Source organism: Enoplosus armatus, chromosome 12, assembly GCF_043641665.1.
Source record: "Enoplosus armatus isolate fEnoArm2 chromosome 12, fEnoArm2.hap1, whole genome shotgun sequence".
NCBI classification, from domain to species: Eukaryota; Metazoa; Chordata; class Actinopteri; order Centrarchiformes; family Enoplosidae; genus Enoplosus; species Enoplosus armatus.
Genome location: NC_092191.1, coordinates 263,454 through 276,063, shown reverse-complemented (window position 1 = coordinate 276,063; position 12,610 = coordinate 263,454). Strand labels below are relative to the sequence as shown.

At 44.9% G+C, this 12,610-nt stretch overlaps 1 protein-coding gene across 1 annotated transcript; it reads left to right on the top strand.

Moving 5' to 3' along the window:
• Positions 1 to 201: 201 nt before the first annotated feature.
• tjap1 (tight junction associated protein 1 (peripheral)) lies at positions 202 to 12,298 on the top strand. Its single transcript, XM_070916132.1, has 8 exons — positions 202 to 321; positions 3,494 to 3,522; positions 4,355 to 4,516; positions 6,080 to 6,146; positions 8,969 to 9,076; positions 9,297 to 9,380; positions 10,581 to 11,270; positions 11,541 to 12,298. The coding sequence occupies exons 1-8, from the start codon at positions 202 to 204 to the stop codon at positions 12,210 to 12,212; spliced, it is 1,932 nt and encodes a 643-aa protein (XP_070772233.1). The 3' UTR covers positions 12,213 to 12,298.
• Positions 12,299 to 12,610: the final 312 nt, after the last annotated feature.

Sequence of the window (12,610 nt, the reverse complement as noted above, 5' to 3'; positions counted from 1 at the left end):
GAGAGAGAGGGAGAGGGAGAGGGAGAGAGTGGGGGAGAGAGTGACAACAGTGACAGAGTCCAGTTGTGGTAGAGGCGTTGTGGTCGGCGGTTGGCGGGCGGGTGGCGGGCGTCACTTTCTACCTCATCTAACTCTTCTTCTCCTGGCAGGACTGACAGACTGACAGGAAGTGAGGAAATAAGGAAGGAAGTAGGGCCCAGGATGACGAGCACGGCCCCGGCCAGGAAGCCGTACCGTAAGGCTCCGCCGCAGCACCGTGAGACGCGCCATACCCTGCCCGTTGCTCCGCCCCCACCTGTGCTGCAGCACGACATCAGTCAGGTAAACCAACACACCCTTAACACACCTCCACCCCTCCTGCAGCACCTCACCCACCTCCCAACCGCCGCCGTCTGTAAACGGCCGCAGAGCGCCGGGTCGCGGCATGGCGTCCTGACCTCACCGCTCCCGCTCTCTGACAGCGAGCTAGACGTCTCCAGTCTGTCCAGCCTGGAGCTCTGCATTCCGCCGCCGCCACCGCTGTTCAGCAACCACGCACACCGGCCCAACCGGACCAGAACCACGGCGGTGGGCGTCACCAGGAGTCCTCGTCGTGCAGCGAGTCACTTCATCAGTGGTGGTGACGAGGGTTTTTCAGAGCATCGAAGCCCCACCGCAGCCAGAAAACCCTCCCCGACCTGCAGCCCCAGAGGAGAGCGCCACGGCCGGACTCACCGGACGCAGACTGCCGCCCCTCCAAAGAGCATCCTCAAGCAGCCGGCATCGCTGAGTGTGGAGCACGCCTACGACATCATCAGGAAGTCAAAGTCAGCGGAGCTGCTTAATGACAGCAGAGGGCGGGGTGATGCCGCCCGCCATCCACCCACTCGCTCTCTGGACAGGATGGAGCAGTGGGCGCCGGCCTCACGACGGTCCTCGGCCCCACCCTCCCCCTGCAGGTCCAACTGGAACTGGAGAATGCAGGTTCTGGAGGAGAAGATCCGCTTCTCCAACTTTCTAGATGAGATCACCTGCCGGGTCATGAGCCCTGCCAACCTCATGCTGCTCGGCAGGGTGTCTTCCAGAGAGCAAGAAAGCCCCGCCCCCAAGCGTCGCCACCATCTCGCCCACAGGAAGAAACAGGTGGAGAGTACGCCTGGAGACCGCACTCGGCGCTGGGACGACTGGGTGGCGGCGATGCAGCAGCCAGGCAGCTGGTACCAGCCTCTGCAGGAGGTGGGGGCAGGGCAGGAGACCCCGCGACAGCAGGGTGACATCACAGAAGGGGCGAGGCCTAAAGAGGAAATGTTGGGGGTGAATAGAGGAGTAAAGATGGAGGTTCAGGAGACAGTAGAGCCACAGAGACACAAACCTCCTGTTTCTAATCAGTCTCTTCTGTCCCACATTAAGGTAGGTCGTCCTCCTCCTCGTCCTCGTCCTCCTCCTCCTTGTTGAAACTATCTGAATGAAAATACTTCCTGTGTCTAGTTAAGGAGTTATGCCGTAGCTACAGAGTGAATACTGCTCTCCATGACATTGAATAAATGAACATAAACATCCATGGATCTTTTAAAAAGCATTAAAAGGTCCTAAAATGTCTTGAAACAAAATGTCTTAACAAGTCTTAAATTTGAGATAATAAATCACATTGATCCACTGGATTTTACGTAATGTATTTAAAAATAAAAAGCGTTGTTTTTGGTCTTGACCAAGTCCAGCCCACGTTATGTTCACAGACTGCCACCTACTCATATCAATGATGCTAAGCTAATAAAGAAGCCTTTTTATCTCTGTTAATATGCTAATTATAATTAAAAGCTGTGAAAATTTGTTATTTTTATTTGTTTCTTTTTTATTTCATGTAATGCAGAAAAGTGGAACACGGTTAATTGAATTAAATGTTTTGATTATTATTTTTCCATAATTTTATATATGATTTTGTTAGATGGAGATAGACGTCAATATTGTAAACCTATCCACATTAATATGAGCTTCAATGTGTGTTTGTTTATTCTTGAAAGGGTTTCTCATTTTCTTTGTTGAGGAAACATGGCGTGAACTCAAACAAGTTAATAAAACTTTGTCACAGCTAAAGGTTATCTCAACAGCATGTTATTGCTTTATTTTTTCTTTGAATGCTGGTAATTTATATTTCTAGGTCCTAAAAACCAGTAATCCTTTTCACATAATCTTGATCAGCAGAATGAAACGGAAACAGACAGATGAGACCTGTGGAGAGTTTGTAGGTTGTTCCTCCTCAGAGGCCTGTACTATTGATAACCACCGTTGAGTGGCCGCTTAGCGTGATGTGGATACAGAGTCACCAAACTCCATTCAGAAATCTGGCAATTTAAGTTTTCTTGCTTGAAGACAGACAGCGTCTTTATTGTAAATGTGACATTGAAGTAATAAATCAAGTTTAAAGACGTCTTCAGACAGCAGCTGCTGACAGGTTTGATTAGTCCCTGAAACACCCAGAATGCAACAGCATAAAGGTCAGGAGAAACTTTCATTTATCTTCATGCAACCAGCCACAGGATTTTAATTCCTACATGCTCTTCATATTGATTATCAATAATGACACTTGAGGAAACAAATGCACAAATCATCAGAGCAGAAACCTGCAGCCACATAACGGAGCGATCTGATTGGCCTTTTAGCCGCTCTAATCACAGCAGCTGAGTCATTGATTTTACGGCTCTGTAGGCGATCAATCAGAGAGCTGAGAGGATCCATCATGTAAAACCCCGCTGCATGCTGGGAGAGGACACGTTTCCATACATCGACAGAGATCGATGAGACGATAAAGACAGTGACAGGAAACATCCGCCCGTCTCGATGATGTTGCTTCATTGACATTTTACTGACCTGACATCACTGTCACATGTCGGTCATGTGATCACTCATGTGTAGCAGCTCTACAGTACTGGAAAAATCCTGGAAAATAACAAAACAGAGAAACGTCATGGAAAACAAGAAGGAGGGGTTTTTAAATACCAGTCAGGTTGTTAGAACTTACTCAATAATCAATATTTATTTATCTGCTAACAAAGTTAGCTTGTGAATGTTCTTACTGGAAAAAGTGAACAGCCGACTCCGAGAGCTTCCTTTAGTACAACCGAATGCCTCTATCCTGCGACCTGTCAATCACAAGGTAGCCCCGCCCTAAAGCATACCCCACTTTATTGTCTATTTTACTCTAAATGGGACCATAATTTACTAAATGAACATCATGCTGTATTGGAGTGGAGTTTGGAGAGTTTCGACTCTGGTTGATGCAGACTTGATGTTCTGTTGGTTTGGTCTGTTCTCCTTTGCCTGATGTCTCCCTCCTGTTCACTCCTGTTTTCACTGTGATAATAAATAAAACCAATTAATGTTGTTTACAGCAGTGTGTCGCTGCCACCACGACAGACTTTTTTACATTATAACGACATGTTTTCATGTCATCATGACACCATTTACTTGTCGCTGTAGTTTTCTGTTTGTTCTAATTCTGTTTGTTCTGTTTCAGGAGGCTTTATCAGACTCTGACAGAATCAGGTGAGACTCTGTTTTACTCTATTCTTACAAGTACTTTTACGTCAGTCAACATAGTAATACCACAGTGAAGAAATACTCTGTTACAAGTAAAAGTCTTTACTTTATATATTAGCGTATGTATATATACAGTGCTTAACAAATTTATTAGACCACCACCCAGTGTAAGGTGTTTGCCACCGCTGCCCTAAATTAACAGTATTGCTGATGACCAAAATATTTTATGTTTCTGTAATGGTTAATCCACCAGTATGTGCAAGCCAAGCTCTTTAATCAAAATGATATCTTTAATGCTAAAATATAATTATTGTTGTTATCCATGAATTCTCAAATTTACTGTTTTACAAAAAAGCAGAAAAAAATAGTGAAGCACATTATTATTTTTTGATTGAGATGCCAAATTACAGTTATTTATATGCATTCCTGAACAGAAAAATTTGTTTTGTGGTTGCAAGAATGCAAGCTGTTATCAGGGCCAAAGGAGGTCATACAAAATATCAAGATTTTTGGTTAATATATGTGAATAAGGACTATTTAGTTGTTCCAGTTTGTTATTTGCCTAATAAATAACAATACAATTTTTAGTTTGAAACAAGTTTTTGACAGATTTCTAAAATATTTGTTTTCTCATTTTAGACAGGTGGTCTAATAAATTTGTTAAGCACTGTATATGTATATATGTGTGTGTGTATGTATATATATATATATATATATATATATATATATATATATACACACACACATATATTATTAATAGATTATTAATATAAAACTAAATCTTCTGTCTGTTGCGACCTCTGACCTTTGACCTCTGACCTCTCCTCCCATTACCCAGAATCCTCCAGCAGCAGAATGAGGACCTGCAGCGCCGCCTCTCTCTCTCCACCCACAAGATGGAGGCCATGGAGGCAGAGTTTGACGGCAGCCGTCACTACATGGAGGCGGAGCTCAGCCGGACCAGAGACGACCTGGACAAGATGAGGGACAAGTTCCGCAGGTGAGGACTCTGGTGATCTGGATCAGACTCAGAAGTTCTTGCTTCTCTTGTAACCATGAAAACGGACAACCATCACTGGATTATTCCAGTGTCGATGCTGATTGGCTGTTTCCGTTGATGATGTCAGTGTTTCTCTGCAGATTTTTAATGTGTTTTAATCAGCTGGAGTCTGCAGAGCTGAGCTGCGTTCAGACACACAAAGAGGCCCGACGCCTCAGGGCGAGAGAACATCACCAACACTGCTCGCTCTAAACACACACACACACACACTCTGGATCCATATTTAATGAATCTGATCAGAGACACTCTGATCATCAGGCTGTGAAGAGGTTTTGTTTGTCACACAGCAGGAAGTTATGTTTCCTGTATGCCTGTCTTCCTTCAGGTCCTCAGTCGGATGCTTTCACACACAGTTGGAACGTTTCTCAGCAAACTCCTGTGTGATTTCTTGAACTGTTCAATTAGCAATTTTATTATCCCAGTTTATTGCTGGGTGATTTTTCCTGTCTCACTGTAGTTGTATGCTAACGTCACTCTGCTGTCCATGATGATGATGTTCATCAGATTCTGGCAGATATATTCTCTCCAGTCTTAGAAAGGCTACAGACTGAACAAAACTCTGCTTTGACACTTGTTTCAGCCTCTTAACACTGGCTGCCTGTTTGTTTTAGAGTTGATTAAATCATTTCATTTCTTACATTCAAAGCACCACATCACCAAGCACCAATCTCCGTCACTGTCGCGGTTATGAAGTCAGTTTGTTCAGGCTTTTGTTTCTCTGCAGGTGAAAACAGGACGGCCGTGTGTGTGGTGTGCGTTTGTTTAATTTTCTGTAAAACAATTCATCATTTTTATTTTGCTCTGCGGTGATAATCAGTCTGTAAATGAGGGAGGAAGTCTGTGAGTCGCTGCTTAATGAGGCCGAAGATTTAACAGGATAACGAGGAGATTAATGAATCTGTAGATGAAGCTCCTTCGTTTCCACTGAGAGGCTACAGCTCAGCCATGACTCGGCTATAATCCAACTGTGACTCGACTAGGACTCAACTATGACTTGGCTAGAATTCAACCATGACTCGGCTGTAATTCAACTATGACTCGGCTATAATTCAACTATGACTCGGCTATAGTGCAGCTGTGACTTGGCTATAGTTCAACTATGTCTCGGCTGTAATTCAACTATGACTCGGCTATAGTTCAGCTGTGACTCGGCTATAACTCGACTTTGGCTAGTAAAACAAGACTCCCTGTAAAAATGTAAAACAAAAGAAGTAAAGAAATAAATGAGTTTATTTAAGTTTAACTGTAAATAAAAGTAAAAATTTCCATGTATAGTTTGTGCTCGTGAGGGCGAGCAAGCATATGCAGGAACACTTCTCTCTGTTCTGTGGCAGAGGGAGAACTCGAGATGTGCTCGTCCAAGTTATTTATTTATTTCTGGAATGTTTTTAATGTAATTTATTAGGCTTTTAATGTACGCTGTGTACATTTGAAGAGCGGCTAATAAAGTTGATTTCAAAATTCTCTGTCTCTGTCTGTCTCTCTCTGTCTCTCTCTCTGCAGACTCCAGAACAGCTACACAGCATCTCAGAGAGCCAATCAGGATCTGGAGGAGAAGCTTCACGCTCTGGTAACCTCTCACCTTCTTCACCTGACCTTTGACCTCAGCACCTTTCTGATTTTCAGTATGTGCAAGTCAGTCAATATTACAGTAATAAGTAATAATGAATACAATATTCTTTATTTTTTTGCCCATTAATCTATTCTTATGTTTTAATTTTTCAGACTTTTGAATGCAGTGATTAGAATAATGAAAGAAGTGTCAATGTAATGTGCAGACGTTATTATAACTGAATGAGCTACAGTAACTTTTCTAGATTCAGATGAATTATCAAGTTCTGTCTTCTTTGTAATGAACCTTCTCTCAGTCTGACTGGAGGATCGCATGTCACTGATCAATATGTGATGGTTTATGTTTACTATGTGTGTGTGTGGCTCATTGATCACACTGATCGATGACTAAATGAAAACACACTCTGAGGCAGTGTATTGATTTAACTGTGGAAAAGTGGGGTTGACGGACAGGAGGATGGTTTCCATGGGCGACAGAGCAGGAGGTCAGAGGTCACTGTGAGTCAGTTTACAGTCGTGACCTTGTTGCCACGGTTACAGTCTGGCGGTCCCTCATCACATCTGTAGTTTTATTTGTTTCTTTTGACTAAGTGCTTAATGGAAACATGAAGACCTGGTGCAGCAGTAAACTGATTACAGATCAGATATCATAGATCATACTTCATGCCAGTGATACAGAATATTTATTCAGTATGATGTCATGACTTTTCAAAAATTTTCTCTCTAAATATTTCAACTTTCAAAGTCTCAGACTTTCTCTCTCACAGTGGCCCTAATACTCTAATACTTGGTGTATATATAAACTACGTGTACTCTGAAGCCCCTGACTTGTTTGATTAATGTGAAAAAGTTCATTAAAATAAGTATTTAGAAACGAATCAGAAATCTTCTTTTCAAACTTCCTGATTGTCTGATGTCTTCATCTGTCTTTTCTCTTTCTTTTTTCTCCTCTTTTCTCACGCTGCTCTGTGACGGATTGACTCACCTTCCTCACCTTCCTCACCTTCCTCATCTTCATCATCTTCATCAGGCTGCCGTCAGTCAGACATGGGTTCATGCAGTTGCGTTTCATTCATGATGTTCTTCCTCCTCCTCGCCTTCTGTCCATCCTTCCTCCTCTTTCACATCCAACATCTTTCCATCCTCTTCCTCAGCTTTCTTCTTCTCTGGTGTCTGTTTTCTGTCTGAATGTGTTTGAACACCAAGTCCTGACTTCAAGTGTTTAATCCGTTAATACACTGATTTTATGAATGAAATTCAGCTGGAGGAGAAACATTGTACTGGCAGCTGTCAAATAAATGTTGAATATAAGTGAGAAATTTGACTTTATAGTTTTAATAGTTGTAACTTACTACTTACTTTCTCACTCACAATCTTTGATGTTATCATCACTATTGGAGAGCTGCATTTTGTATTCACAAGAAATTCACACTAAAACAAATCGGACTACAAAATCTTTGGACTTGGTGCGAAAACTCTGTCTCATCCCAGCTGATGACTGTAGGTTTCTTTTTCTGTGTTTCTAGATAAAACTGTTTAAGTTACAACAGCAGTTAAAATGAAGCTGACGTGTCGCTGATTGTTCCTCTCCGACAGATCAGGACCAAAGAACAAGTCAATTCTCTGTTAGACAGATAATAAGAATATAGTTTCTAGTTTCTAGTATTCTGCACTGAGTCTCTATCAAGGCTAAAGGCTAAGCTATGCTAACATCAGCTAAGTAGCAAGCCAACTAAGTATAGCACACTTGTGCCAAATGTACTCTTGTGTTTCAAAGCTGTTGTCAAAGTTCCCTCCCCACTGCTGATTTAACGATATGTTTTAGCTAGCATGCAAGCACTAGTTAGCTGTGTTAGTTAGCTCACATTATTCTGTTCAGGAGCTAATCTTAGCTAATGTTAGCCCCTGAACTGAGGGAGGAAGGGTTTCCTGCATCTATTGCAAATAAACAATCGTGACCCTTATAATCACCAATAACTTCCTTAGACCTGATGTTGTATAATATATTATAATAATTTACTCTTTCCAACGTCAACAAACGGGATACGGAATAAAGTTTTTACTTAGAGTTACAGCAGATGTAATGTGTCGTCAACAGCAGTGATACTTCCTGATCTGTTGGGGAGGAACGACCAGGGACGACAGGAAGTCCATGCCAACGGAAGCGTTTACTTCATGCTAGCTATCGTAGCTAGTGTTAGCTGCTAGCTTTGTTCAGTGCTCCAGAAGAAACTTGATAAAAACATTTCAGCTTTCAGCTTTGACGCTTCAATCAAGATCTTAACGGATCTTATTGATCCACACCGCTGCATCCCATAATGCATCTGTGAAGTGCTGGTAGTTAATGCAGCATTCAAATTGTCTGGGAAAACTGTAGAAATGGAGACAAGATAGTATAAGATATACTTGTACTTGAATAGTAACAAGCTTTCCGATGATAAAGTGTGAAATCTCCAGTTTAATATTAAATAAAGCATGAAGGATTTTCACCTTCTGATCGCAGATTTTAACTCCTGGATGGACGTTAAGTTTATGGTCGATACTGCTTTTTTAAAAAAAAAAAAGTTTTTTACAAAATAAAATAAAGATCAGGAGAAGCAAAACTCTACAGAAAACTACAACATGGCGTTTACATGGATTCTAACCAGTTTAAACTTGTATGAATATTTATTTTAACGTGTATTTAGAAGTTTATTCCCACATGATCTGAATGTAGATTTTTCCACTGAAGGCCCGCCTCCTGTCACATCAGGATCCTGATTGGCTGTCTCACCTGTGATTGACAATTAATGGTCTAACATTTCATTGCTCCTCCCACAGCTACGGAAGGTGGAGAGGGACAAAAAGACGATGGACCAGGAGATCGTGGAGCTCACCAACAAACTGCTTGACGCCAAGAACACCATTGACCGACTGGAGGAGCTCAACGTGAGTCCAAGCACGACATGATAACAGCATTTAGCTTCCCACCCTGAGCTCGACGTCAGAGGAAAATGGCTGCCATGTGAATATGGTCTATTCATCTGATTAATGGAAAAAACACGTGTTTGTCAGCATGACTTCTCTCTGTTGTTGCTCTGCAGAGAAACGACAGAATGACTCAGTGCTTTAATATTTCATTAAATGTATTTATTATGTGTGTCTTCAGGAGCGTTACAGGCAGGACTGTAACTTGGCCGTCCAGCTGCTCAAGTGCAACAAGTCGCACTTCAGGAACCACAAGTTTGCTGATGTAAGTAACTGTGATTGTAGTTTATTGTAACTTTGGTTCTACTGTAGTTTTATAAGTAAATAAACTTTATTTAGTCACAGGTGGCTGCACAGATCCACAGAAAATACAAAACCATGAAATACAGCAAGGAGCTCATGAAGGGGTCAAATATAGAGAAATAAAACATAAAACCAACAAGTAATAAACTCCATAGCCCTTTTATTAGGAACAGATGTACAATCTAATGCAGTCCAATGCAACAGCTGTGCCATAATATCTGTCTTCATGAGGTTTATAATGTTCAGGGTTTGTTTACATTCTCTGTGTAAATGTAATTCTGTTTATTACTGAGGTCATAGTCAAAGGTGCTGTTGTGCTGGACTACGTACTGAGAGCTGTTTCTGGTATTTCTATGCTTCTCAGTTAGCCATGCAGCCAGCGGTCCTGTTAACGCTAGCTGACTCTGCCCGGACTGCGAGCTCGACACACTGGGTGTATAGGCCGCTAGCTGCGCGACAAACTGAGCTAATTAGCTAACTGTAGCTACAGTTAGCGGTTACTTTAGCAACAAGTAAAACTATCTGTCAGGAGTCAGGAAACTCTGTAAATCAGAGTTGAGGCAGAGCAGTCGGAGGACATCAGAGGGAAAACGGAAAACATTTTCTCCATAAATCGATCCAGTTTCACCATACTGGAGATGCAGGTTAACAGCAGGTGTGAACTGCCTCTCTGACTGCTGACGCTTGTCACACTTTTAAGCAGGACTCTTTCTGTCCAGGTTGTTGTCCTTTGGTCCAGGGCGAACTCTGCAGATTTGAAAGATCACGTGAGCTTTCCTCTGGTGCCGCCCTCAGGACAAACTTCACACATTTATCTGCGGCTAAATATTTTAATATATCATGATGTTGACTCCCGTCAGCAGGACCCAGAGTGAATCTCTTAATGCAGAATCACCAGTAGACTCCTTTTTAATGGCTGAAGTGTGTGTGTGTGTTCTGCTGAGAGCGTTGATGGTTCCATTAGTTCCATTAGAGTTTATAGTGACTCAGCTGTTCCAACCCGTCGCCTCTGAACCGACCCACTTCCTGGAAACACTCTAACACTGTGTGTGTGTGTGTGTGTGTGTGTGTGTGTGTGTGTGTGTGTGTGTGTGTGTGTGTGTGTGTGTGTGTGTGTGTGTGTGTGTGTGTGTGTGTGTGTGTGTGTGTGTGTGTGTGGCAGCTGCCTTATGAGCTTCAGGACATGCTGAATAAACACATGAAGAGCAGCCTGCCGGAGCGAGGCCCCGCCCCCGGCTCTCAAGACCCGGACACGCTCAGTTTGACTCCCGCTGACGTTGTGCCGACTTCTGTCATTGCCCGCGTCCTGGAGAAACCTGAGCCATTGGTCCTGAACTCTGCCCAGTCCAGCAGCTGCGGCCGGCCCGTTGCCGAGGACGTCTTTGTGCATGTGGACATGACAGGCCCTCCGGGGGCTGAGGGCCGTGGCCGGGAAAACGGCGGCAGTCAGGAGGCAGCGCAGCAGAATGGTTCCTGTCGCAGTCAGAGCAGTCTGGACGGGCAGTCGGGTGGAGAGGAGGCGGGCGGGGCTCCATCCTTCGAGAAGCTGAACCCATACCCGGCGCCACTGCCCCCCCACCCACTCTACCCTGGCCGCAAGGTTATTGAGTTCTCGTCAGACGACAAAGTGAAGATCCCCAAAAACTCCCCGCTGCCGAACTGCACCTACGCCACGCGGCAGGCCATCTCTCTGAGCCTTGTCCAGAACGACGATGAGCGGCTGACCCCCGGCAGCCCCGCCCCCTCCTCCTCCTCCGGCGGGGGGGTCCACCATCACACACCGCCGTCACAACGGGAAGCCGCCAGCGAGCCACTATCCAACCAGTCCAGCCCGTTCAGCAGCCCGCCGCAGGTAAACCTGACGCAGGTGTCAGGTTTATTATTTATACAGTTTCAAGAATGTGAAAGAAAATGTCCTGAGGTTTGTTTCCTCAAGGGTCAGGGGTCAGGGGTCCGGGGTCAGGGTCAGGGTCAGGGCTAGGACCTGTCTGCTAGTTAAAGTAAACCACTAATCATTATCAATTTTTATTATTATTAACATAACTAGAGCTAACTCTGTTGAGACCTCCATGTCTAAAATCAAACCTGGTTTGTACTAATAATAACCCCCCCCCCCCTCCAGGCTCCCAGCGTTCTGGCGAGCTCCGGCAGCTCTGAGGAGGACCTGCTGGCCAGCTGGCAGCGGATGTTTGTGGAAAAGATGGCGCCATCCTGCGACGGCTCGGTGGTTCACCGCACGTCGTTCAGCAGTCAGACGGCTCAGGAGCTGCAGAGGAGGAGGCCGACGCCGGGGGGCGGGGCTTCATCCTCCTCCGACTGCCACAGAGCGGCGTACTCAGACGGTGAAGAGGGCTCGTCGGCGCGGAGCTGGACGCCGAGCCGCGGGTCCAGCCTCGACACCGACACTGACACCGACCCCCGGCCCGGCAGGAGGGGGCGCTACGGTGGCGGTGACGGTGGCTCCATGGAGGAGGGCGAGAGGCTGCTGATGAACCTGGAGGATGACGGCGGCAGCGGGGACACAGCGGTCACCGTGGCGACCAGCCCCGCCGACAGCCGCAGAAAGGCGCTAGAAGAGGAGGAGGAGGAGGAGAGCTCGGCTGAGGAGAGAGATGTCCTCCCCCACGACCTGCCCGTCATCTCGCCCCGCCTCCTGGACTTCGACCCCGCCCTCGCCGCCGCCGCCGCCGCTCCACAGCGGCCGCAGAAGAGCCCGAAGAGGATGGGCGTACACCATCTGCACCGCAAAGACAGCCTGACCCGAGCCCAGGAGCAAGGCACGCTGCTGGACTGACGCTCGCCCCACACTGTGCTCCCTCAGCTGCTGTCTGTTTCCATGGCAACTGCCACAGAGGTCAGAGGTCACGCCCATCCAGGATATAGCCATACTCTACCGTATGCTGCCGAGCTCGTCACCTGAGCTGTGTGTGTGTGTGTGTGTGTGTGTGTGTGTGTGTGTGTGTGTCAGACCAATCAGTTAAGTCTGATAATCGACTTCATTATCAGTGATTTAAACCCAGTGTTCATGTTTGTGTTGTTCAACTTCACACAAACAAATAGAATGAGTAAATAAAAACCTACAAAGATGATTTATTTTTCTGTATTGAAAACAGTATTTTAAAAGATTAATTAGTATTAGAAAACATTTGTCATATTTTAGTTTCTTATTCTTCAAAATTCTGATAAACATCA